Source organism: Rissa tridactyla, chromosome 3 (genome assembly GCF_028500815.1).
Source record: "Rissa tridactyla isolate bRisTri1 chromosome 3, bRisTri1.patW.cur.20221130, whole genome shotgun sequence".
NCBI lineage: Eukaryota > Metazoa > Chordata > Aves > Charadriiformes > Laridae > Rissa > Rissa tridactyla.
Window position 1 is genome coordinate 18,045,496 of NC_071468.1, and position 26,812 is coordinate 18,072,307.

At 39.3% G+C, this 26,812-nt stretch overlaps 1 protein-coding gene across 15 annotated transcripts in view; it reads left to right on the forward strand.

Annotated features, from left to right (window-relative positions):
* Window positions 1–26,527, forward strand: part of MAP4K3 (mitogen-activated protein kinase kinase kinase kinase 3) — an 80,277-nt gene extending 53,750 nt beyond the window's left edge. For 10 of the 15 annotated variants that reach the window (XM_054193873.1, XM_054193876.1, XM_054193875.1 and 7 more), the window contains 13 exons: window positions 1,264–1,305; window positions 4,765–4,849; window positions 6,009–6,088; window positions 8,801–8,861; window positions 8,948–9,065; window positions 11,702–11,760; window positions 14,301–14,404; window positions 15,195–15,366; window positions 17,935–18,003; window positions 18,122–18,214; window positions 20,479–20,549; window positions 23,200–23,255; window positions 25,710–26,527. In XM_054193873.1, the coding sequence (XP_054049848.1) occupies window positions 1,264–1,305; window positions 4,765–4,849; window positions 6,009–6,088; window positions 8,801–8,861; window positions 8,948–9,065; window positions 11,702–11,760; window positions 14,301–14,404; window positions 15,195–15,366; window positions 17,935–18,003; window positions 18,122–18,214; window positions 20,479–20,549; window positions 23,200–23,255; window positions 25,710–25,797 (1,098 nt within the window). In that variant the 3' untranslated portion in view covers window positions 25,798–26,527. The other 5 variants (XM_054193874.1, XM_054193884.1, XM_054193878.1 and 2 more) reach the window with 5 other exon arrangements.
* The last annotated feature ends 285 nt before the right edge of the window (window positions 26,528–26,812 follow it).

The window sequence follows — 26,812 nt, forward strand, 5'->3', positions numbered from 1 at the left end:
TGGACCTCTGGATTTTTCGGGGTTTAGCAGCTTGGGTTTAGTGTCAGACTTGAGCTACGTGTACTCATGTGAAGTTGCACTCGTGGAGAGAATGCAGTTTTATACCATGTGTAGTCTCCTTCAGCTGTAAACTGAGGAAAGGGAATATTCCTGCATTTCTTTCTCCTCTTCCGAGTGAGTTTTTTCAATCAAAGCAGCAAATGGCTTTCAGAGTGGTCACTCAGTTACTATGATGCAAAAAGTGGGAATGTGAAATGGGAGAGAGTGGGACATCTGTAGTTAGATCAGATTAAATATAATGTGAAACTGCGCTCTTTGGGGGCCTCTTCTGAGGATGAGGTTGGAAATGTCACTCTTTTGAGAGAAGTTAAGAGAAAATAAAGCAGAAACATTGTATGCATTTTTGTTTTGGTTTAAGGAAGTGCCAGTAATACTGGCAGTAGTTTGGAAAGCATGATTTCCTGAACTGCTTTGAACTTGGCATTCGAAATTGTGTGTTTGAAGTTTCCTGCGTTACCTATAAAATTAATTTCTTCGGAAGTATGTATTTACTAAGAGAAATTAATACTGGTACAGGAAAGTGGGTCTAGTGCTGACTGATAGAGTTTAACGTTGCTTGTAATATTGAACAATTGCTGCAATATTGCTTCAACTTTGTATACTGGATATGGTATTCTTTCAGGTATCATCATAATGTGAAAATGTTGCACAATAGACCATGCAGACATTCAATGAGCAGGTATTAGGGAATCATAGTAGAGGTTTTAATGAAAAAAAAATTATACAGGTAGTTTGTGGTGTGTGGTCACTAGAGACATGTGGTTAGCAGACTCACACAGAATTATGGAAGTATCAGTTGCAAGGGGGGGTCTGTAGCCTAACCTCATGCTTAAAACTGGCACTGTACCCAAAGCTCAGCCATGGCTTTCAGATCTGGTACATGTGGCATTGGACAAAGCGGAGTGTCCCAGTAGGTGCCTAGTGCCTTCCATTTAGTGTAGTGTAGAAATATGCAACTCTATTTACCGTCTTAAATCTGTGGGGAGGGTTTTGTATCTATTTCTTCTGTAGATACAAGTATTGGCTTTTTATTTTCTCCTTATATAATTTCGCTCAACTATTTATCAAGTGCTGTTAACTGCATTCTGAAAAAAAAATTATTTTAGACTTGTATTTTGGTTATACTGTATTGTGACGTGAGAATATGCATGTTCATGCATATGTGCACATGTGGATGTAAACATTTTAACTTTTATTTTCTAGAAACCAATTAGTAACGGCCTTCCTCCCACACCTAAAGTACATGTGAGTATTACTGAGTCATACCAAATGCGTGCTGGAGGCAGGACATGTTTTCTTGCTGAAGCTGAGAGAGTACCTTTTTTGAATGTTTGTCGTATTTTTAAAAAATATAAAAGCTAGTATCTCTTAGAAATGTTAAGCCATACAGGTATGGTATTTCAGAAATCACAAGGATGTGTAAGTGCAAATGACACTATTTTTTGCTTCCTATCCATTTTAGAGAAGCAGGACAGGTTAAGGTAGATGTCACGCTTCTGTGCCTTAGAACTGTAATCTCTTGCATAAATGCACAGGATTGTTCTGGAGCTCTGAATTCTTGATATGTTCAGCATTGTTTATTGAGGTCAATCCTGTTTTAATAAACTAAATATTAAACTAAATGTGTGGCCTAGGAGTGTGTATTTTAAACTAGCGGATGACAGAAATTTGGAAGTGCTCCTAGCATTGAAAAGAACCAAATCATCCTGGGGAGGGGAAATAAGATAGATTCAGTGATTGGAATGAGAAAAAAGGTAGAAAATAGAATAGCTCAAAATGAAGTCATACATGTTGAACTTCTGCCACAAACTTCAACGACAGGCCATCAGAGTATGACTGTGAGTTGCTAATATAATGAAGCTGTAAAAAGAGACAGACTAAAATAGGAAAACTTTTGAAGCTGATCAAATGAGTCTTTGAGTGTTGGACTGTTCTCCACATGTTCCTGCATCTTTGTAGTACACTAATTCTCTGGTTCTGATGGTCCTCAGGTTAGAAACTCTTTCCCCTCTCTTCCTCTTCACTCATCACACCCCACCTTTTATGTACAACAAACTTTCTAACCTTCTTGTTCAGTGTTCAAGACTGATTTGGCACTCACATATTGCCCTCAACCTGCTGTCTCCATTGGTTGCCAAATAACAAAAATTTGAGTAAGGAAAGGGTTTTCTCCCAGGTCATTGGGATTACTGGACTTTTTACTTTCCTCTATTGTGGAGCACGTTTTGCATCCTAACATCAAGTGGGAGTCTTATTTAATGATTATGCTGCTACTGCAAGTAAAACTTTGACAATATTTTAATCTCTTCTGTTCTCTTTCTGTGGGACATCATTGTTCTGATTCTTGTTTGTTTGGGTTTTTTTGATTTGTTGTTGTTAAGTGTGTTGCCGAGTGGTGTTTTGCGTCCTCACTGTCCTGTAAAATAGTTTGATGTTCTGGGGCTCTGTTTAAAATTGTATCTGTGCATGGTTGCCTGTGACTAGATGTTTTGTTCAACTTTCTTAATAACCCAGTTTGGTAGTTTTTTCCCTGCTGTTTTAGGTGGCTTGCAGCACAGGGAGACCCGTTAGATCCTACTAATGAGGGAATGCCCTGCCTGCTGAAGTTCCTCTAGGACTTAAATGCCTCCATGGCAGCAGTCAGATTAAGCAGCCTTGCTTCAACCTTTTATTTCGTGTTTATGGTGTTTTTCCCCACTAGCGACTCAGTTTAATAATTTGTCTGATTCTCAGCTGTATCCTTGAGATTTACTTGCTATTTAGAGATGATACCCTTAGGTTCCGTTTAGCCTTCTGAGGCATTTGCAGCAGTGTCTTGGTTCTGCAGGCTTCCTGGAGATTGGGGCTGAGAATGGCCAGAGGAAAATGATTAGTCTCTTCAGATTTCTGTTGTCTCCTCCTTTCTTATCCAACTTCCCATTGCAGAGCTCAGCTAGGTCTTAGCAGTGAGCGCAGCTTCCCTCCACTGTGCAGCATCTCTCTCAGGTCAAGGAGAATTGTGTAGCTGGTTATGGGAGGCTCAGAAACACTTGGCAATGTTCTAGGAGGTCAGTGCTGCAAATGTCATCTTGTGTATTTTCTGTTGAGGGCCTTTCAGTACCCTGCACACTTGGGATGACGTTTCCATAAATCCCAAAAAAATCCCTTTATTGTTTTTCTTTACATCATTCCTCTTTCAAACTCCTTGTTGCCAAGGGATTTGACAACATTGAAGCTGTCACTGCCTTGAGGTCACTCAGTCATCAGTATGTGCTCATATTCCTGCCTCATGCCTATCTTTTCCCTTACTGCTGTTCTAATGCCTGCAGAAGGATCATCTCGTCGTCTAGCAAGCAGCCAGCTCCCTGCTTTGGTACTCGGATTTCTGCAGCGGTACTAGCAGTGCTGAAGTCTTTCCCCTTGTCTCTGTGCAATGGGGTCTTTCATGGTTTGCTGATTACCTTAATGAATTTGATGCTTGCCTCACATAAGTATGTATGGACAAACTCATGGACTTCGTTATAGTGATGCAAGAGCGAGAGATGTCCAAAGCACAAAGAAGAGTCTAATTTCTGCTGCTTTTCATTTTAAAGGGTTAATTATGAAGTTCTTTTTCTTTTCTTATTGAACTAAACTATGTTCAGAAATGACTGAAATGTGCGCAGACTTCCTTATTCAGCAACAGGTTAACAAAAAAACCTCTCCAAATGTTAACACAAGAGCTATCTGGTTAATTCAGGTTATAGATTGATAATAATTCACATAGTATTAACATAAAGTGGAAACATTGCCATTCTGTAGCCGTATTACAGAGTATGTAGCTTTGCATAAAGGCGACACCTGCTTATATGCAGGATGGCAGCCCTTGGCTATGACTGGTTCTTGTGTTTGACCATTATTTGATAAATTATATCATTTCATTTTACTAATTGTTGTTTACTACTGCATCATTCATTTTCATCTACAGTACTATCAATCATCAACTCTGTTTCTTAAAAAAATAGTATGGGTAATTGTTATGTTTGAGGGGAAAGGAGGAAGCCCTGGGCTTTTGCTTTTCTGTCATCTTGAAGCAAATTTACTAAATATTCTTATAAATGCCTGCAAATGGTTGCGCTTCACTAGGAGGAAGATGAAGAGATCGATTATATTATACTATGCATGACACTTACTTGATAGGCAAACTGAGTTTATTAGAGTTATACTGAACAAGGAGCGGGATATTCTGCCAGAGGTTTCCCTTTGGGAAGGAAGCAATCAATATTGAAAAGGAGTTAATTTGAAACAACTAATAGAGAATTGGAGACAAAAAATTTGATTGTTGCATGACTTGGAGTTTTATTTTAAATACGTGAAGTATGGCAAGAATAATGTTTCTCTGTTGAGGCTTTCTGAAGTCACAAAATTCAGGAACCTTTTTGAGGTTTGTCACCTTTGTAGTACATGTAGTACACATGTGCTTAGGCTGTTAATTTAAGAGCTAATTCCAAAATGCTAATTCTGGGATGTTTGTTCAGAAAGGTCTTACGCATAAAGGAAAAATCACTTAAAAAAAAATAAAAAAATCCCTTTGTCAACTTGTCTGTATGAGGTTATTTTCCACATAGCAAATGAAATTACTCTTAACTTTTTGTTACTACTTTAAGTAAAAATAATCCTATTGGAAATGTCACATTTTAATTTTTCATTGTTTCATTTAATTTTTAATTGTTTTCACTTCTACAGATGGGTGCTTGCTTTTCAAAGGTTTTCAATGGCTGTCCATTAAAAATTCATTGTGCAACATCATGGATAAATCCAGATACAAGAGGTAATATATTATGTATATTTTACCCACTTTGTTCTTTCCTTCGATTTCAAGAGTGCTAAGATGAGCAAGATTATTCCTTTTAAAATAGACATATGGTAAAATAGGTTTATTCATATAAGCAGAAGTTCTTCTTTAATTATGTCACTGCTGTCTGAAGTTCAATGTTGGGTTTTTTTAATTATGTTAAGGTATACAGGGTGCAGTTTTCAGCTTTGATTAAAAAGAATAAATTACATATCAAAAGTAAAAAAGAAATTTTTTTTTTTGTTTTGATTCAAGACTCTTCTCAACATTTTTGGTCCAAAATATGCCAATCCTAATTTATTTTTAAAAAATATGACTTTTGGAGGCCCTAGTTGAAATTGATTTCTTTATCATTCACTTGATTTATGTTTTGTTTTTGTTTTTTTTTCCTCCCCCATAAATCCTTCTGGTCCTACAGGTGTTTCTGCAATTCTCTTTATTTTTACATACATTTTAGTGCTTTATTAAATAGCCTGATGAAAGAGGTAATTGGTAACATTGTACTCGCATTGCCTGAGTTTCACCTTTTGATTATAGGCTGTGTAGACATGCTACTGAGCCAGTATGCAAGAAAATACTTAAGTTTTTTTAGAAACGGAAATTACAGAAATCAGTTTTTTTGCAGTTGACATCTTCTCAATATGAGATGTCTTTTTTGCATACCTAAATGGAATCCAGGGTATTAATTATGTTCAAGAGATGAGGCACCCCCCAAAGCACTGAGAAAACCAGTACTGAGTTCCAGTCAATACTGCTGCTGAAGTACTCAAAAAGAAGACGATGAATATGTCACAAAACATATGGAAATGTCTAAGGAGGATAATCTGTATATGAGGAAATTATTCACATGAATTCTTGCTTATGGTTGTATCACTCTGGGTTTTTATTCCAACTGTTAGTCACAAAAAAAAGACGACTGATCTTTCCTAGTGTCTTAAAACAGCCCCATCCACAAATTTAAGCTTCCTTAGCAAGATTAATTTTCCATGCTTTAAAACACCATAGCTGTTTTAGGTTGGTTTGTTTCAATGCATGTAATGGTTTTAAGTCTTTTTTTTTGGTAAAGAGCTGCATATTCTTAAAAAACACGCCTTCCTTAAATCAGAATTTCTAGATTTTTTTTTTGTGTTTGCAGATCAGTACTTGATATTTGGTGCAGAAGAAGGTATTTACACGTTGAACCTCAATGAACTTCATGAAACATCAATGGAGCAGGTATATTTCTGTTTTGGTATTTTGGAAAAAAATTACATCTTTGTCACTTTTTTTAGCCACTCAGATTAATGTCGTATAATCCGTGTAAAAATTGTCCTTACTGCAATTACATAGGCACTAGCTACACTGGGAATTACCTTAAATGTTTACTATTGAGGACACCTTTCAGTCATGTTTAAGCTTTTTGTAGGCTGAACAGTTTTTAAGTAGGAGATCTGCATATATCAATGTGTTGACCTTCATTGTGGTGCATTGTTGTGCAGTTAAATGATTTGTTAAATTGTATGGAATTTTCCTGATGTATTTTGGATGAAAGTTTCTATTTTCTCTAAAGCTTTGTTACAAGATAGAGTATTTGCACCAAATGTGTTTCAGCTACAGGGAAGGAAGGAGATCTTTTATACACTAGATTTCATTCTTTTGGTCTCAAAAGCAGCTTTGCTGATGAGACTCAGCATACTGAATCCCAATTAAAACTCTGTCTTTGCTGAATCTTATAAATAGGTTTGGGGTTTTTTTTGAGGGGATGGTGGGGAGGGGGAAATGCCAGTTGCAGGCTTTTCTGTATGGTGACTTCTCCAGCTCTTTTGTTAATCTCTAAGAGACTTGTTTTCTTTCCTGCCCTCTCCCTAATTTAGGGAGCTATGCATCTGCCATCAAGATGGAGGAATTTGCAAGGACAGCCTTCACACTGTAAGCTGGAGGCACTGGTGTTTGTTCATCTTCCAGGGTCCAGACGTTGTAGATATGTCTGTTGTGTTGAGAAGGCAGCCTAGCTAGCTTGCACTGATCTCCATGTGACCCATAATCGTACCGGTGCTTGAGTTTAGCTAGTTCAAACTTAGCTCAGGTACCTCCCTGCTGCTACACCGCAGGTGTAAAACCTACCCTGAGAAATATCACTAATACAATAATTCTTGTAGGCCAGGTAGACCAAAGAAAGTTTTGTTTGAGTTTGGTGGGGTTTTCTTTATTTGGTGGTTTTTGTTAGCACCTTTTTTTTAATTGGCAAGGAGAATAGGTGTAATGAAACTCGTGCTCTCATATCCATCTTTGTTTTTGATAAGCACCGCGTTCTGTAGTGCATCGCCTACTGAGCTTTTAGGGAAATGTTTTAATAAGCACTTAAGAACAGATGCTTGTAAAAACAGCCAGTCACGTGTGGAACAGGAAGAATGAGTTGAGGTCAATCAACCTGCAAATATGAAGTATTGCTGTTCTTCTCTAGTCCTCAGATCCAAACCTACTAAGTAACAATATGCTTGTGCAGCTACAGAAGATCAACTTTCACACTTAAATTTGGATGCAGCCAGGCTGGTAGATTATTACCATAGGTTTTTCTTACAGTGTGTTTAGGTTATGAGAAGACTTTGGGAATCGAAGTGCACCCGCCATGCTAACCACTTATTACATTGTTATTTATGATTACAGGCAATAGGGCTTTAATAGCATTTTCAAGTTCTGTGGTGCACTTCATTTTATTTTTTTTACTCTCTAGGTCTGATACAATTCAATGTAAAAGCAAAAGTAGTATCCATGGTTATTTTTTACTACATTCTGTTTCACTAACGAACAAAGCAATGATAACATACATTTCCAGGAGTTAGCACAGCTTCAAGATGAATCTCTTGCTCTTTGGCAGAAAAATCTTTCAATTAATTTACCGATCTCTTCAAATCTTTCTAATAAACCAGCAGTGAGATTGGTGGGGGGGTTTTGTTGTTTGGTGGGAATTTTTTGTTTGGGTGTTTGGTTTTTTTTGGTTGTGTTTTTTTAGGAGCAAAAGAAATGTCCTCCCAAGTGGTCTGTCTAGCCCAATAGTCTATTTCCTAAAGTGGCAGTAGGAAAGGCACTTGAACTTGGCTACTCTGCTGTCCATTCTCAGACTCCACTAGAATCATTGAATCAGGGATGTTGAAGGATCCCTGCCTATTTGCTGTTTGTGTCCATTTGTGGACTTGTTGGACAGGGGTATGTCTAATTCCTGGTTTACCCCATTGATACTTTTCACCTCCATGACCTCTTGTGGCAACAAGCTCCAGAAGTTATGTGAGGGGGCTGGAAAAAAGTACCATAATTTTTTTTAATCTTTCCTTTTTTTTTTTAAAGGATTTCCTGTTGGTTTCAGCTGCATCTTTCTAGTAATTGAGGCATTTGTCAAATAACAGTTCTGTCTTGACAATTTGTTGCGTTCCTTGATCACTTGAAATGTGTAATCATATGTAGATGGACAGTCCCTTCAAGTGCAAGTTTTAATTGTTTCAAGAGATTTGGACTATCACAGGATTTAGAATGGCTATGGTTTGTTGACCATGCTTTGTTTACTGAGGTTTATGTTGTTAAGCTTTTCTCATTTGAAGGAGAAAGTTTGGTGGTTTTTAAAATTTTTGAAAAAGGATGGATTGGTCTTTATAATGACGTCTTGTGGGCTAATTATAGTATACTTGAAGACGTGAATATAAAATGTGCTAATTGTCTAAATGTTAATATGTATGTTGAATATAGTGTGTGTGCCTAAGATTTACTCTGAATTAACTCTGCAATCCAGGTAAACATTACTTGGCTTAAGCTAATTTCTGCTACAAAAAGCAAGTCAATGTTAATTTTATCCTGTTGTCTATGCAGATATTAATTGATCAACTTAATATGCTCACGTTTTACGTATATCAAAGTGAATGCTTTTGTTTCTTTGTTTTTCTTTCCCTTTATCAGCTATTTCCTCGAAGGTGTACATGGTTATATGTCATGAACAATTGCTTGTTATCAATATCCGGTAAGTTACTGTGCTGTCTTGGAATGGTAGTGCAGGTAAACATTTGGGTTCATATTTGAAGTGTGGTTTTGTTTTCTAATTTCTAGGTAAAGCTTCTCAGCTCTATTCCCATAATCTTCCAGGACTCTTTGATTATGCAAGGCAAATGCAAAAGTTACCTGTTGCTATTCCAGCACATAAACTTCCTGACCGAATACTTCCCAGGTAAATACAAATCACCAGATATATCAGAATATCTTAATTCTGTGAGTTCAGGATATGCTTGTGAAACTCTGGGAATACCGAATAATGTGTAGCTCTGTTCACAGATTGCCGTTAATAACTCATGGGTATTAACGAGAGGGTAGACCCCTAAATTTACACAAATCAATATGTGAATATACTCTTACTAAAGAAATGGGGTTTGGTACCTCTTATCTTCTTGTAATGAAGCCTCTTGTTTCTGGGCATAGCTCTCTTCAGGTGTAGTCTAGTATGGTAAATCATGGTTGTACTTGACCCTAAACAAAATCTAGGGTCAGTATTGTACCTGTGATATTGCAGGCAAGTAGAAATGGTGATCCTACATTAGTTACTCTGGGCACTATCTTTCCGTTCTATTAAAAAAAAAAAAAAAGTGGGGATGTGTAATCTCTTACCGCAGAGAGAATCTCTTACTGCTCATGGGTTATTTTGAAAACTAGGAAGAGTAGAACTGGAGTACAGGTATGACATTCATCATTGGCAAGTCATTTTTTTGCAGGCCAGTGTAGAAAGTACTTTTGTCCCCAGATGCCTACAGCACATTGTACATGCAGTCCCCCCAACTTTATTTACTAACAACTGCATACAAAATCCCAGAGACTGGGTGCAGTGCTGGCTGCCAAACAAGCTTTTGGAGCCCATTGAAATCCAAGAGGAGGTAGGTAGTAACACTAATCTAGTTTGCAGAGAAACCTTTGATTCTTAAAATGCACAGTGAATCACTGGTTTTTCTCATATAATAGGCTTTCTGTTAGGAAATTGTATTCTGGAAGATCTGTTTTCTACTACCTTTGATTCTTTTAACAACCTATTAACATTTAATTCTTGGGTGCTGGAAAAGCTTCTTGTTCGGTCATCTGCAAACACAATGGTGCAACACTTTTCTGAAAACTGTTTTCTTCCTAGAGACTGAATTCTAATTACCTAAGAGATAATTTGTGCTTTGAATTGTCTTCTCTGTGCCTGCACCACTGTTCTGCTCCTCCCTTCCAAACTAACCTTGGTTGGGTGACTTTGGCTTGAGGACTGCATCAGCAGTGGACTAATAACCATAATTCTCATAAGAATCATGGGAGGAAAATGTCCAGACTACATTCAGCCTGGAATGACACCTCACCTAAGTTGCAGAGGAGTCAGAAAATTTCTTGTCCACTCATGTCACTTCCCAACAAAAACGCAGCACAACCTGAATGTGTGAGTGCCGAGCCAGTCATTTGAAGTCAGGAGAGACTCATTTAGATAATCCATTTTGCTATTTTACCCCTTGTTGTAAATCATCAGGGTAGTAACATCTAGCCAGGCAGAATTATTAAGCAGCAGAAGTTGAAGTAAGTAGAAGAGCATAATTTTTTTTTCCTACCAGACCACAAACTGTATTCTTCAGCAAGTTCCTGGATATACTGTGATGATGAGTGTTACATGAAAAATGTAGATATGTTAAAAGCAAAGTTTTCAGCAGAGAAAATACAAAGCAAAATAGAATTCAAAGTAATTTGTGACATTCATATATTCATCGGCAAAACAGTCTAAGCTCAGTTTATGATACTTGGTAGGCAAACATTCAGTAGCAGAAAATGTCTGTGATAGGTCTCCTTTCCAGCTTCTTTCCCTTGAATGTCCTTGAGCAGTTCCTTTCAAACCTTCCATGACTTCTTCCAACCAAAATTTGTGGCCAGTGCTCAGTTTTCGTGTTGCTCAGTCCTGCTGCATGATCAGTCACTTCTGGACTGCTTCATTTGAAATGCAGTGCAAGTATTTTCATAATTCATAGCTTTGACTGCAGCATCTGTCCACTTATTCTTATCTTTTCTACAGCATGAAACTAATTATTTTCACTGTTAAGACTACTGTGGCCAATCTCCATACTGTCTGTCATCTTCTAGTCTGTACAAAAGCACTGATTCCCACTACCAGCAAACAACATCATCTTCCCTGATAATTATTTTCATGATTTCTCAGGGAGTGTCCCCTGCACATGAGAAAAGATCTTGCAAAGCTGCTTTCCAGACCTCCTTCAGGCCTTCTCTTGAAATGCATGCTGTGCTGCCTATGAAAAGTTTTGCAAAACTTAAGCTGTTATTTTGCAAGGACCATGGCCTAGCAAGCTACCCAGTACAGCATCATTTCCCACACCCCTTGGGTCCACGTGTGTTGCCTTTGAACTATAACATCTTTGGAACAAGAGTGGACCTCTACGTTGTCTATGTAGTATCCAGCACAAGATGCAGTGAGTTACAGCATTACAAAGAAGAATGATTATGGGAGTACAATAGACTATCCAGGCATGCATATAAATGCATATAATTAAATAACAAGACATAGTGGTAAATGATGCTTGAAGGTACTGGAGTACCTATTCCTCTCCTTTCCTGACTTTTAACTGCATTTGTAATGCTGTATAACTAAGCAGCATCTCAGTGCTAACAGAGGGATCACCAGGTATGTTCTAGGCATATCATTTGGAGAAGAAATATACAAATAAATATATTTTTATCTTTTCCATGGGACAAATAGAACTTTCCCACCAACAACTCTCTAAAAAGCAAATTCATTAAATTGTTTTAGTTGATCAATAATTCTGTATTTATGTCTTGTAGGAAGTTTGCAGTGTCTACAAAAATTCCTGACACTAAATGGTGTCAGAAGTGTTGTGTTGGTAAGTAAAGATCTGCAGAATAAACGCTAAAAAGTAGTACAAATGGGGGTGGTATTAAGATTACTGAGTCAGATTTAGGAGCTGAAGAGACTTTTGTCATTATTATGAAACTATGTGTTTGCAGACAGTGAGCTCGTTCAGGTTAGGCCTTGCATTTAAGCGCTGAACACTTTCCCATTCTGCTCTTTATATTCAAAGACAATTCTCAGGAAACGCAGAGAAGCAGAATGCATGTCAAATTTAAACGAACCCTCAGGAAGAACCTGATGGAGTGACATAAAGCAGTTATCAGGCTTAAGTAGCCTCACTTCCTAGCACAAGTTCCAGTTATCAATATTGGCTGATAAAAAGCAAGGAGTATTTTCAATTCATTGAGGACAGTGTTGTCTCTGAAGCGTTTGGAGTGTATTCAAAGTGCCAGCTACTGAAGTGTCAAAAATGCACTGTGTTAAGACACGTTTTAGAATGCGGATGGGGGCAGACAGATTTTAAGCAAACAAAAAAACCCAACAAATCAAACAAAAAAAAAAACCCTGAAAGGTTATTGTGGATGATCTTTTGGGGTCAAGCTCTTGTCCCCACGTAGTGCAGACATGTTTCACCTGGTGTCCCATAATTGAATGTTTGGTGTGAGGAGTTGTATTATACGGGAGATCTAGCACTTACCCTGACAAAAATCTCCCTGATGTTGCTAAAACATCTGATGTTTGTTAGCGCTTCTTTGTCCAGCTCACCTGTTAAAACTTGACTTTTTCTGGGATACAAATGCTGTAGGGTGTGGTAGGGTGTTAATGACATGTACTGTGTAGGTCCAGGCCTTGCCCTCACTGAGGCATCTAGTCGAGGTGTGAATGTTAACAGATGGTGAGGGGAACAGCCGGAGGAGTGGAGTGGCAGGGATCAGAGTAGGTACAAATGCTGGCTTTCTGGTGCAAAAATTTGGAAGTCCATATGTTTTCAGGACAGTGTTTATGAAATGAGAAACCTGGTGGTGTGCTCCTCTGTAATCTTACAGTTTCTGTACTAACAGGCACAGAATTTAACAAGCGTGCTGTGGGTCCTGGCATTCAGAGATAGCTTAGCTTAATAAGCGTGCAGTCCTTCTTCCATGAGAGGCGTAAGTGATAATTTGTGATGGCAACAAGGGCAGCTGCAAAAGGCAGGTCTAAGGGGAGAAACGACAGATTCCTGTCTCCTGCCTGTGCAGCCTGAACCTCCATTCCTTCTGGCCTGAGGGAAGTAGCATTGCCACAGGAGGCAGAGAAAGAACTTCCGGACTTGTTTTTCCACCTTAGAGGTGTTGGCAATTGCATGTTTTTTGGTTTCTGCTCCTGAGTTCAGCCTTACCAAGGGTCACACCAAGCCATTACTTGCTGCAGTTTGCTGTTGGTTTGACTGATGCTGAGGGAAAACTTGGATTAATGAAATTAAGCTTTAATGTTTAAGGTGCCAAGGGATTGGGAGTGGATTTCCTTGGCAGTAAGGTAGTGTGAGCATATTTCACTTATGTAGATAGTACTGGATTGTAGAAGCTCGTTATCTGAACTGTGTTGTTAATTGACTGATGGCCCACAGTCACTTTATTGCACTTTAAAATCTGGTCTTTAGATGTTATTGTACAAAGTGCAAAGTAACACTTGTTTGTCTTAACTGAACAGTGCTTAAAGAGTGGAATTTTGTCAATAATATAGAATTAAAGTTGGGAAACTTCAGATTTCACAGTGCTCAATTTCACAACTTAATTGTTCTCCTTCAATTTTTCATTGAGTTCTGACAAACAATAGAAGAGGAGCAGTTGGGTGGAAATAGATGATCGCACTTTAAAAAAAAAAACACAAACCAACCTGAATTTCCTGCTGATCTAGAAATGTTCATCAGAAATACAGAGCTCCTGGATTTCAGACTTGCTGTGACAGTGCTTGGAAGGCAGCTGAGCGGTTCTCAAGTGACAGTGATTGTTCAGTGCTTGCTGCATACCTGACTGTGTGTCACAGGAAAAGCCATTCTTTAACAGCTTCTTATGATGATGTGGAGATAGTTCAGGCAAACTAATATGGTGAAGCACGATATTTCAAATGTGTGTGCAGTCAGCTGTTTTTTTTAAGACTATCTAAAATAGTAAATCCCACCTACTGGTCTAAAAAAAAACCCCCAAAAAACCAACCAAACAAAAAAACCCCAAACAAACAAAAACCAAAACCAACCAAACAAACAAAAAAACCAAACCAAAAAAACCCCCAAACAATTAACTTTATTTTGAATTGGAGAGGTGAAACGTACCACAGCGCTCTTGTAAGAGTCGTGTTTATTATGGCTTATTTGGTACCAGCTACTAGCAGTTCATGCCTGATAGAAGCATGCTTACTGTCACCATTTTTATAGTGTGAATGTTGACTTTTCAGCAGCTTCCATGTATAAAAGATTAGAGTGGTGGTGGTGGGTGTTTTCCAAAAGTGTATGGCATGTTACTTAGTTGGAAAATGTTTATAATTTGTATTTGCTTAGTACACTAATGTACTCTACCTCTCCTTTTTTGGCAGTGAGGAATCCCTACACAGGCCACAAGTACCTTTGTGGAGCACTACAGTCTAGCATTGTTTTGTTAGAATGGGTTGAACCAATGCAAAAATTTATGTTAATCAAGGTAATATTATGATAAGGTGAAATACTCCCATATTCCATTCTATTTATCTTGTAATGACTTGTTAAGAGCCATTTCTTGAGTTATTAGACTTTTTTCTTGGTTTTTCTTAAATTACATTGAAAGTAGCTATTTACGTGTGTAATATGTATTAACTGGCTCAAAATATTAATAGGAATGTTCTTGGTTTTGTGGTGCACTTCAGTTAAAGAACAAAACCCTTCTCTCCATGAGCATTGTTTTTTAGTTGCACGTTAAAAAAACTCTTGCTGACAGACTGAGGCATGGCGGAGTAGAGTGTTAACAGGGGTTAACGGCAGGCTTGCTCCCATACCAGAGAGAAGGTGGCCACTTATTCTATGCTTTGTGACACTGGAGGTGCCCAGAAATGGGTCTTACCACCCCATCTGACACAACCTGAAGAGATGGAGCCAGGGTGGACTCATGTTTGTAGAGAGGCAGCTACTATAGCTTGGTCAGCATGGGAAACAAGACGTAGAGACTCCGTAGCCGTGGAGAGCAATGACGGGTGTAGCACTCTTGTCATCTGTGTGCGTCTGCACAGGACACACGTGATGAAAGACATCTTACCTTATTTAACTGAATTGGCATGAAGACTCTTTAAACTTCTTAACTTGGGCTTTTTGTATCTATCAGTTACTGTTATCTGAAAGAAGTAAACTTCATGTTACAAAATATATGGCATAAAATTTACTGTACAGTTTAAATAGCTAATAGCAACTCAGACTAAACTTGTTTCCCTTCTAATATTTGTTTTTGTTTTTTAATCTAGCACATAGATTTTCCTGTACCTTGTCCACTGAGATTGTTTGAAATGCTGGTAGTCCCTGAGCAGGAATTCCCTTTAGTTTGTGTCGGTGTCAGTAGAGGAAGAGACTTCAACCAGGTGGTGAAGTTTGAGACTGTCAACCCAAATTCTACCTCCTCATGGTTTACAGAAACAGGTTTGTGTGCTGTTGTAATTGTGTTCAGAAATGTTCCTTGCTCTTCTATTATATCTGAAGCACTAGAGAGGTAGTTTCCTCTGAGGAAAGTAATGGTTAAATCGTTAAGGCTAAGTGATCAATTTAAGTTTTCCATTTAAAGGGGTATCTGGTTGTACCTGCTTGCACATGCACTTTTTCTCGGATGTTTCTACTTGTTGAACTGATTTGATTTCATGAGATTTTGAGTATAGCAGAGGTTGGAGTTGTGGTTTCTTGTATTTCCATAAATCAGGCTGTACTTGACTATTACCCACTGTGCTGTTCTGTGCTCTACGCTGGCACTGTGACTTCTGTTTATTTAATGGAATTTAATAGAATTGTACTCAGAGCAATTTCTGTCAACATCACTGTAGGTGTGGTTTGGCTCTCCCGCAATAAGCCAGTGTGGTTAGAAATGGTGTTATCAGCCTCCTGCTGAGAGAGAGCATATTTATATTATTCTGATGTTTAAGGAAAGCGAGAGGGATTAGGACCACTGGTAGCAGGAAAAAAAGTACCTGTCCGTCAGTGGTCTGGGTGCTGTGAGCGAGAAAGCCACCATCTGAGCAACAACAGAAATTCTCTTAAGAAGGAAATGTGCTAAGAACTACTTTCCTAGACTTGCAAGGTTTCCCCCTAAACCTAGACACGGTAGTGAGCTGACAGCAGTCATAGGCTTGCAGGTTTAAAAGCAGTAAATAGCTTTGCTATTACTAGGCATAGAGCCCTTGTTGATGGATGATGAATTTATACATAGCCCTGTGCTGGCATATACGCGTGTATGAGTCCGGCTGATTGCATACTGTGGAATTCACTAAGTAGGACAGTTTCCACTAGGAAGGTGCCTGCTGACCTTCTCGCTGCTGAAAAGCCCGTCAGATTTTGACACAGTTTAAAACATAGTTGCAAGAGACAAAGTGATCAGTGGATGGCCAATTAATGTACTTGCCTACTTCAGAGTTAGTGCATTTTATTTTCAAACTCATACATATGCATGACTTCAGTAGAATCCATAAAAATAGCATGCTGAAGAGAAATTCTTTGACACACAATGTCCTGTTGTCATTTTTCTCTCTGTATTGTCTGCAATTGTCTGTGTGTAAATGCAAGAATAGTAATCCCTTCCTGGTTCTCTCTTTTTTTTTTTTTTTTGTGAAAAATTTAACATTGCATTGTGCCTTCCAAAACCAGTACTTTAGCTTCCTTGAATCACTTGTGTGTTCTCTTGTTGTCCTGTTGTTATTTTCTCCTTTTTGTTTGACGCTAATTTAAAGCCTCATGTTGTATTGGTTTATTCCTGTCCCCTGCTGGCAGGAGAGTGATAATGCAATAAAACAGATTTTTCAGTTTTTTAAATGAGGAAAATGTGTACCATATGGTCACAAATAGCTTCCATCAAATAGTAGTTTTCATTATTTGACATTGGACATTTTTTGTAAATGTCTCATAAAGACGTTTTTAAAAAATTAGCTGGCAGAGACTTACTGCAGGGGTTTTTTTCCCCCTTGCCATCCTTCTTGTGTTAGCTTCAACCAGTGCAGTGCATGTTTGCACATTGCATAATGTGGTTGCACAGATGTATATCTTCCAGTCCTTCTGTTGCATGCTTTCATCATGGCTACATCGACTTTTGGTTAAGATCATGCACTAGAAACTGGATAAAATCATAAATGTATACCTTCCAAGATAAACAGCCATCATCCTTGAGGAGGTTTTTTGCTTCTCAACAGGACCGTGGATTTTATTATTGAACTGAAAGCTGCTTTTGTATTTTAGGTAACATGCTCTAATCTCTAACATCTCGAACAAATTTAATGAGTTTCTCTTTTCTGTACAAAAGAATGCCTACAGAATTGCTGGCAGTAATGCTGAGTTAGTAAGAGCTGCTTTTTGTGTAATGTTAACCTTAACAAACAAAGGACCAAAACTACACTTCTCTTTTGAGTTGACGTGTCCACTAATCACTTGTGGGTCAGATCCTCCTGTTTGCTGTGATGGAGACTGCTGCAGCTGTAATGCAGAGAGAGGAAGGTAACCCTTCTTTTAAGAGTTTGGAGAAGGAAATAATCCCCTATTTTTGGAAGATCTGGGGATGGAAAGTCTGAAAATAGCAGCAAGAATTAAGTACTCGCAGAAGTCCCTAGCAAGATTTAGAAATAAAGGCAGAAGAAAAATCAAATGAAACAGCATTCAGGTTCAGTGTGGGCAGTTTCATATATCTGCCTTTTTTTGCAACAGCAATATTAAATGACATCAACAGAGAATGAAGGGAGAGCAATGTACACATGAGTTTGCTTTTGTGACATGACTCAGAAAAGGCTGGATTAAGTCCATACTTTAATATTACAGCTTCAGTTTTCCCGTCATAGTCAACATGTTGGATAAGTGGACATGCCTCTCTAAGAGAAAAGAAATGTCGCTGGTAAGATGATTATTTTAAGTAGATAAAAAACACACTAACCCATTAAACTGTCTCAATATCTGGAACTTCCATTTCAAATTCCATGGTAATTTATGTTATGAACTAACACTGTCATTTTTTTATAGACACTACAGAGACAAGTGTTGTACATGTAACACAGCTGGAGAGAGATACCATTTTGGTGTGTTTGGATTGTAAGTTTTAGTATTAAATAAATATATACTTATGCATGTACATGCATACTGCCTGTCTTCAAATTAGGTTGTATATTGGGGATTAACTCTTGGTTGACATATTCTGTTTATTCTCTAGGCTGCATAAAAATAGTGAATCTGCAAGGCAGGTTAAAATCCAGCCGCAAGCTGTCATCGGAGCTCACGTTTGACTTTCAGATTGAATCAATAGGTAAGTTGGATTTCATTATTAATATTGAATATCTGTATAGACTAGAGAGCTGGACAATCACCAACCATATGAAATTTGACAAGAGAAAGTGCTGGATTCTGCACCTGGGATGAGCTAATCCTGGTTATACATATAAACTGGGGGACAAGAGGCTGGAGAGCAGCCCCGCCGAAAGAGATGTGGGCGTTTGGGTTGATGGACAGTTGAATAGGAGTCAACAGTGTCTCCTAGCAGTCAAAAGGGCCAACTGGCTTGGGATGCATCAAGCACAGGATCACTAGCTAGTCAAGGGAGGCGATTGTCCCACTTTACACCCCACTGGTGTAGTAGCCCCACCTCCAGTACCGTGTGCAGTTTTGGGTGCTTCAGTATGAGAAGGACATCAAACCGTTAGAGTGTTCCAGAGGAGGGCGACCTTGTCTCAAGGACAAGACTTAAAAGGAGCAGCTGAGGTCACTTGGTTTGTTTAGCTTGGAGAAGAGAAGCCTGAGGGGTGCCTCCATTGCAGTCTAGACCTTCCTCAAGCGGGGGCAGCGGAGGGGGAGATGATGATCTCCTCTCTCTGGTGACCAGTTATAGCACATGAGAAAATGATGTGAAGCTGCATCAGGGGAAGTTCAGATTGGCCATTAGGGAAATCAACACTCAGAAGGTGCTCGGTCACTGAAGCAGGTTACCCACAGAAGTGGTCATGGCACCAAGCCTGTCAGAGTTCAAGGAGTATCTGGACCATGCTTTTAGTCCTGTGAGGAAGTCCTGTGAGGAGCAGGGAGTTGGTCTCGACGATCCTTACGTGTCCCTTCCAACTCAAGGTATTCTATAGATACTAACTCAAGTCTTTGGCATTTGAAAGACTATCTCATGCATTTCGCTTTGTGTGAGAAGGCTCAGTGAAAGGTTCAGCATGCCATGTAATGCGCTTCCCTGGAAGCAGATGGAATGGAGTAATAATCAGTGGAGATTCCAGGGTTAGGCTAAATGTCTTGGGAATATGATGGAGACCTTCAGCTTCAAAAGGATACCTTAACAACCTACATAAACTCAGTGAATCACTCATGGCTAATTCATTTTGCATGTGTGTTCATACAGTCCATTTTTATAAAGCAGCTCAAAGACTAAATTATATGATACTTTATGTAAATTTTGTTTTCTTGTGAAGAATCTGAATGAATTCGATCTGTGAAACAGAAAGAATACATTTATTTCGCCCGTTCTCCAGTGGTTACATACTTGGATTGCGTCACATGCTTTTGAAAGAGGGATGAGGAGGGATGTGCGCACAGACGGAGCGGAGCGTAACACCAGAAAAGGAGGAAGAGTGGAAACAAAAATAATAATGAGTTGGAGGGAATTTTCTTCTGAGGAAAAGCTTTAAAATTTCAGGCACTTCAAATATAATGTCCCACAAAGAAGAGGACAAAAAAAATAAGTATTGTCGTGGAAGACATTACTTTTCTGGCTCTTGTTGGTTAGGAATGGGGGGAAGGAAGGTGCTCACTGTGGGACCTCTGCATGTGCTGTAGTCCTCTCTCTGCTTGTCACAACCAAGCTATGGAGTGTCCTGTTCTGGCTTGTTCTCCAGGGAGTGCTCTTTCCTGCATACCTACCCAGAGGCAGGATGCTGGATGCAGGCGGGACAGATTCTTCCTGGGGACCTGAAACAGTTGCCCTTGCTTTGAGGAAGGCCCTAGACCCATTTCTTTTCATGGTTCAAATGCAGGCGTCTGTCACCACATTTGTAACAAGGGGAGGGGCTGGGAAGTAGAGGGATTTATAAAGCTTTGTGTTGCTATTGCAGAAGGACTATATTAGCCAATAGTTGCTGGGAAAGGGAAAAATACTACTCCAGTATCCTGTCCCTGTAACCTTTCTGCTAAAATTCAATATGTATTTTCTGCTAGTATTAGAAGGAGGAGGGGTTTCCCGTTCAAAGGAAAGGACATGTTTAGGACTAGACAGAAGGACAGTTTTAGAGCTTTTTCTTGTTGGGTGGGAATGTTTTTAAACCCTGTTCATTAAACAAATAAATCATAGAATCATAGAATCTTCATGGTTGGAAAGGACCTTTGAGATCATCGAGTCCAGCAGCTATTTTTGAGGCAGGTTCAGAGATTCCTGTGAGACGTTTTGCAGTCTGTGTGGGTGAACGTGATACAATAAAACTTACACGCACAAATTTCAAGATTGCAGTCCTGCTTTTAAGGCCAAAAGCATGTGAGTTGATATTGTGCCTCAAAACTGATTCCAGTGTTCTTTGTTACCAGTCTGTCTACAAGACAGCGTGCTAGCGTTTTGGAAACATGGCATGCAAGGAAGGAGTTTTAGGTCAAATGAGGTGAGTACTGCATTTTACTACAAATTCTAGCTTCTAATATAAGCCAAGTAGAGGATAAATGCATAACATGTGGTCTGAAAAAGAGTAAAACACTTCAGTAAGTTCCTAGGTTAGACCTGGAAGCTGGAGTCTCATTCTAAGTGTGTTTCATAAGCTACAAACTAATTAGTGAAGCTGTGCATGAGCCCCTGTCAGGTCTTAACATAACAAAGCAGAAGGCAATAAGAGACTGGGCCATGATGCCATAGAAGTCCTATTTCTTGGTAACATTAATCTTCTTCACCTTAAATTGCTTTGAAGACCCTTTAGCCCCTCACACGTGGATACCAAAATTTGGGCTTTGGCAGGGTTTGCACGCTCCACTTTAGCCGAGCTTTAGCTTTTTGTCACAGTGTCGAATGAGTTGCCCATTGTTTTAGTCTCTTCCGTGTTCCCTTGGCTTATGAGTACTTCGAAGATTTTAGTGCCCAGCTTTCACAAGAAGTATTTTCCATTCCCAGCAGAAAATGTCAGATTGATCTAAGGACTTTTTTCTAAAAATTCTGTGTAGCTCCTTTTTGCAGCCAGTTTGATGTGATTTTTGGACATAGTTAAATATTAAAAGTATCTTCCCAACTCCTTTTTTATTCTTGCTGCAAACTTTATGCATCTGTGTGTTAGTGGAAATGCTGTGCGTTGTAGGATTTTAATGAGTCTCTTAATTTGGTTATTAAAGAATGTTTAAAAACTTCACTAGTTGTTTCATCAATGTCGCATTGGCTGGGAAATTGAGCTCATTCTGACTAATTGTATTTTTAGGTACACATAGTCACACCATGCCAAACTTAGATATTCCACATTGTTACACAACTACATTTATTTGCAGAAAGCCACAGCTGACCTAATCTGTGCTGTCAGTAAGTTTGTGGCAAGTTGGACCAAAGACCAATCCCTGTTTCCAAGTCTGCAAATAGTTCCTGTGGTATTTGTGCGTGTTTGATCCCCAGGCATGATTGTCCTTCTCCGAAGAACTCATAGCGGTGAACTGCAGCACCCTGCTGTTAGCACAGACCATGAGGAGGAGATGACGCTGCTAGGCACTTCTCCAGCTCTAGGCTCCTGCTAGCGGCATTCTGCAAGGCTCTGTGGATTACTGCCCCTGTTGGCACTCAGTAGCTCTGTTCCAGCTGTTAGAGGACATGCCCCAGAGTGCTGCAGCACAAGTGGATGCTCTGTATTGTTTATGTAAAGCATAAGGAATGCTGTCTTCTTGCTTTTCTTATTGTCAAGCCAAGGCCAGCCCCTAAATGAAGAGCAGAAGGCAGAACTGAGCTGTTGTCAGAAAGCAAAGCCCCTCAGAACGTTTTCTCTGTAGAGTGTATCTAGGCTAAGCTCTCAGACATTTTAAATTCCTTATCTCTCCTGGCTCTCCTACTACTAGCCACAGCTATTAAGAAAAAAAATTAACTCATTTTCATCTGTAATATGAAAAGCCTGCATTACCAGGCCCAGATCTTGACTGTATTCATTACTTTTGGGGAGTTGTTATACTATGTAGTATGTAGGAAGCAGTTACATGGGACAAAAACCTGACGAACCTGACTTTGCAGCACGTTTGTCCTTGAAGACGTTATTAGTTCAGATTCCCTAATCTAATATCAGCTTGTCCAATTGGGGATGATTTGAGCTGCTTGCAAAGTTATTTCCTTCAACAACCATGGCCTTCCACAGTGGTTTGATTGAGTGGGAAGAATGAAACAGGGAACTGCATGAATTCTGAGACAACACACTCAAACTTTGGGCCAAGATTGTGCAGACTCAGCCCCACAAAAAGCAGGAAGTAATTTTCTTAAAGCGGTGAACTTCATTGTTGTGAATTACAATTCTCTTGCAAGTTCTGTGTGCCAGAAGTGAATTCACTAAGTCAGCTAACGATACTAGGATCTGGGAAGGAGAGAAGAATCTCTTTCCTCAAGAATGTGAAATGTGGCTGTGTAGAAAAGGAACTTTGTAAACAGTGCTGCCTGTTCACAGTGTGACTTGATATCCTTTGGAGTATGTAGTGGGCTTCGGTTAACTTTATTAACATGATGTTTTCTTTAGTGGTTTGGTATTCATGTGATCGTAAAGATGTATCACGTAAGTACAATTCACTCACAGTAAACAAAGATCTATTGCATTAGTCTGAAATGTCAAAATACTATGTTATTTTTTCACAGTGGGCATAAGTACCAGAAATTAGATTATGTTTGTCTGTTAAGCTTTTCAGAATATGAACTTACTGCATCATTAACTGTCATTCATAATTTCAACAAAATGCATTTTATCTGTGATTTACCTGACCTATTTTGGATATCTCCTGTGACGCAAACTGCATCCTTACAGCTACCTTTTCTAGTCGTGGCTGTAAAGAGAATTGCACTGGTAGCTTGGATGCTGTGCAGTGCTGAGCCCTGCTGTTGCTACCAGAGGAATTCACATACTGTGGCAGGAATTACAGAAAATTTAGATCTCATTTAAAAGTTGCAGTTGCATTAAATTCTCAACCCGATTTAAATCGGCAGTAAATGGTAGCATCAGTCATAGTCAATTCTTTTCTCTAGGTTGATTCTAAAAACAAAAACACTTGTGCACTTAACATGTAAACACTTGTCTTGTTTTTATTGCCTAGATCACACAAGAAATTTCTGATAATACGAGGATATTCAGGCTTCTGGGATCTGACAGGTATGAAGAGAAGTAAACATGGCATGCCAAAATAGAAGAATAATGTGTGTTTTTCCTACTTTGTAGAAGTTCTTTTTGCTTGTTTCTTGTCTTTCCTTTTCTAACCATCTTACTCATTCCGTTGTGTCCATGTCTACCTTTCAGCCCTTCAGATTTACTTCTCTTCTTAAAAAAAAATAAATAAAAATTCTTCTGAATGTGTTTGTGGGCTTCCAGAAGTACTCAGCCATGCTGGCAAGGTCCTATTTGGCTGCAGTCACAGTCTCCAGGAGTGTCTTCCTTTCTGTGCTGTAATTCTTTTATTTAACTTGGTGAAAACTTCACTTTCAGATGCTCTGCTGCAGGAGCTCATCAAGATCTCCTTCTTGAGACAAAAGCAAAAACTACTTAAAAATTTAAATATCTGACTTTCACCCCCAGAAAGGAGCTCTACCAGTTGTCCTCCCAACATGACAGCTCAGGTCTTGTAAGAGCTCTTGATAATTCCCAGTGTAGCTGTCCTTTGGCATCTGCTTTGCAGGACGCTAACACCGTGCCTGCCTGACCCATCAGATACCAGTTGCCGAGTCAGTAACTGCTATTTTAGGAGCGTCACTGACTTCCTCAACTTTCTCTGCCCTGCTGTCGAACTTTGTACTTCTGGAACAGCCATGAAAACAGCAGATGTTTTGTTTTCTGGGGAGTGCATGCTGATGTGACTGTTTCACCAGTAATGTATTCATATGAAGTGCAAAGATAGGTTTTAATTTTTCTTTTGAGAATTGTCTTATGCCACTTGCAGTAAACTTGCGCTCTTGTGGCATCTTGGAACTACCAAAAAAGCTTCACATCAACCAAAGAAAGGCTTTCCCCATATTTTGCTTCTCCAAGCTTGATGTACAGCCCTGTAATTACCCATAAAATCAACAGCAGTGAATGGTGCTTTATCTGCTACCTACCAGCAATTTTTCCTGGCTGGGGGTTGAGGATTCTGATAGCTTTCTGGTAATAGGTGGTTGTAAGTAATAGTCATCTCTGACCGGAGGGTTTTACCCTCTCTGTTCCAGTGAGGTATGTTTGGGGCTCAGCTTTTCTTAGTTGTTGAGAGATGGCACAGTTCAATTTAAAAACAAGTCTGACTTCACAATAGAGCATGACATTGTAAATCAGTGCCTTGGGAAAATAATGTCCTCTTTCCCCAAATACGGTTCCATCTATTTCTGGCTTGCACTAATAGTCTCCCAAGTCTGAGACAATGTTTAAAGACTCTGTACTGCAATAAACATTAATTCCAGTTTCTTCAGATACCATTTTGCTTGCAGCTCTGTCATATGCTGTGCTTGAGCTGTGAAACCTTTTTCCCATAACACATGGAATTGGGGTTCTGAGAAGCCAAAAAATTGACATCAGTCCAATAAGACCTTGCATGTTGCTTTCTCCTGGTGAGCAGGGAATGCCTCATGGCAGTTGGTGTCATTCCCTTTGTGGTGCACATTAAGCAGAGGGTAGGTTTTCTGAGCAATAGTTTTGAAGCAAGCAACCTCTCCTTGGGTGAATGCACAATAGATGGATTTGAATTTCCCACAATCTACCTTCACTTCAGGGTATTTGTGGAGGAGAATTCAATCATGAAAATCCTGGTCCATTTAACAGTTTTAGCAGTTCTTGTCTGATTAAAATATCTCAAATGGTTTGTGAAACAGAATTGTGACTGCTAATGTCTCTCCTTTGAAGAGAAAGGCCTGATCTAGGACATCCCTTATGGTCTTTGCAGTTGTCACGTAGGTCCAGCTAACCCAGTCTTCTGTCTCCGATGCTGGCCAAAAAGTGGGTTGCAAGAAAAGAGTAAGAGAGAAGATCCTGCATGTAGCAATACGTTCCTTGAGAACTCTCTCAGGTTGCAGTTCCTTGTCTCTGGGACTTTCAGAGCTGGAGAAAGTTGCTGTGGATCTAGGTTATATGGGCTCAGGGAAGGACTAGAAATGCTCACAGAAGAGTCCACTTTGGTCATCTGTCATGTCCAACGGCAAAGGGCAGACTGAATTCCAGAACTGGAGCCTGACTAATGGGTTGGCTCTGCAAAGCTCTGGGGAAGCAAAAGGCCAGGCATTAGGGGAGTGACGGACCCTCTTCACAAGCCCCCGTGGAAAGGACGAGAGGCAACAGGCATACATTGCAGCAAGGGAAATTCCAGCTGGATAAAAGAGGGGTAAACATCACGGTGCGGGTGGCTGAACGTTGCAGTAGGAGCCCAGAGAGGCTGTGGGAGATTCTTGAGGACCTTGCCTGGACAAAGACCCTGAGCTAGCTTTGAGGTTGGCCTTGCTTTGCACAGCTTTTAGAGTAGAGGCATCCAGGGACAGAGAAATGATCACCGGTCAGATGGATCCCGGGAAAGAATATTTACAGTTATATCCAGGGATGTTTTTAAATGAAGGCTTACTTGACGTTGTGGCTTTTTTCTTTTCATTTTAGGGTCGTGGTGCTGGAGAGTAGGCCGACGGATAACCCAACAGCCAACAGCAATTTATATATCCTGGCAGGGCACGAGAACAGTTACTGAAACCAGTGCACGGCAGGCAGCTCACCGCGACAAGAGAACACTCCCGCTGCAGCAGCGTTCGTGGCTGGCTGAAATTGCACAAAAACTGCAGTAACCCGACTTCAGTTGCTTTATAATTTATTGTGGCATGAGAGGAAGAGGAGAATTGTTTGTGGTATGGACACATAAGCATCATGATAGCACGGAAGTGCTTAATTTACTGTTATGTAATCTTTGTACATATGCAGTATTTTTCAGTGAAACTTCTTGCTGAAGACCTACACCTTCTGTAGATAGCGGTCCTCCTGTTAAGTACAAGTGTCTTACCTGTACAGATGTTAAAAGTCACTGAGGATGCAAAAATGAAATCGGGGTACTATTTTAAGGACTTCTCCTGTGTTTATTATAAAGTGGGATGCTAGCAACAAATATAGTACATTTAACAACACTATTGTATTTTATTTTATGTAATTTACTAATACAAATAAATCTTACCTTTTAGAAATTGTAACCAAGGCTGTAATCAGATTACAATCTTGTTTTAATTTTGATGCAACACACTGGTGTTCATGTTTGCACAACGTATTGAGATGTGATGTATTTAGTCACAAAGGTAAGCTGTGACTTTGTGGATATGACTTGGGCTTCAAAGTTCCTTTTTTTAGTTTACTCGGGTAGTTTTCTTTGTGAAACAAACCAGTTAAACACCTGTATTTTTATATTTAATTAAACCTGTCCTTATGATTACTTCTCTATGCTTGAAAACAATACTTTCTGGATGGGTGTCAGTCCCAGACTAGTGGTACCTGGCTGTAACACTGCAATAGGTGTTTGAATTATTAGTGTATACGATGATAAAAATTAATATTACTGTTTGTCTTACTAAATAGTTTCATATCACAATGAAAAGGAGCAACATTCCACATTGTGGAAATGGCTCGAAGATGTTGCCATTTTGACTTTTTTTGGCCTTACAACCATTTTCACACTTCTTGATTTAGGATGTTAACACATGGCCAAAATAATTTAGTTACTA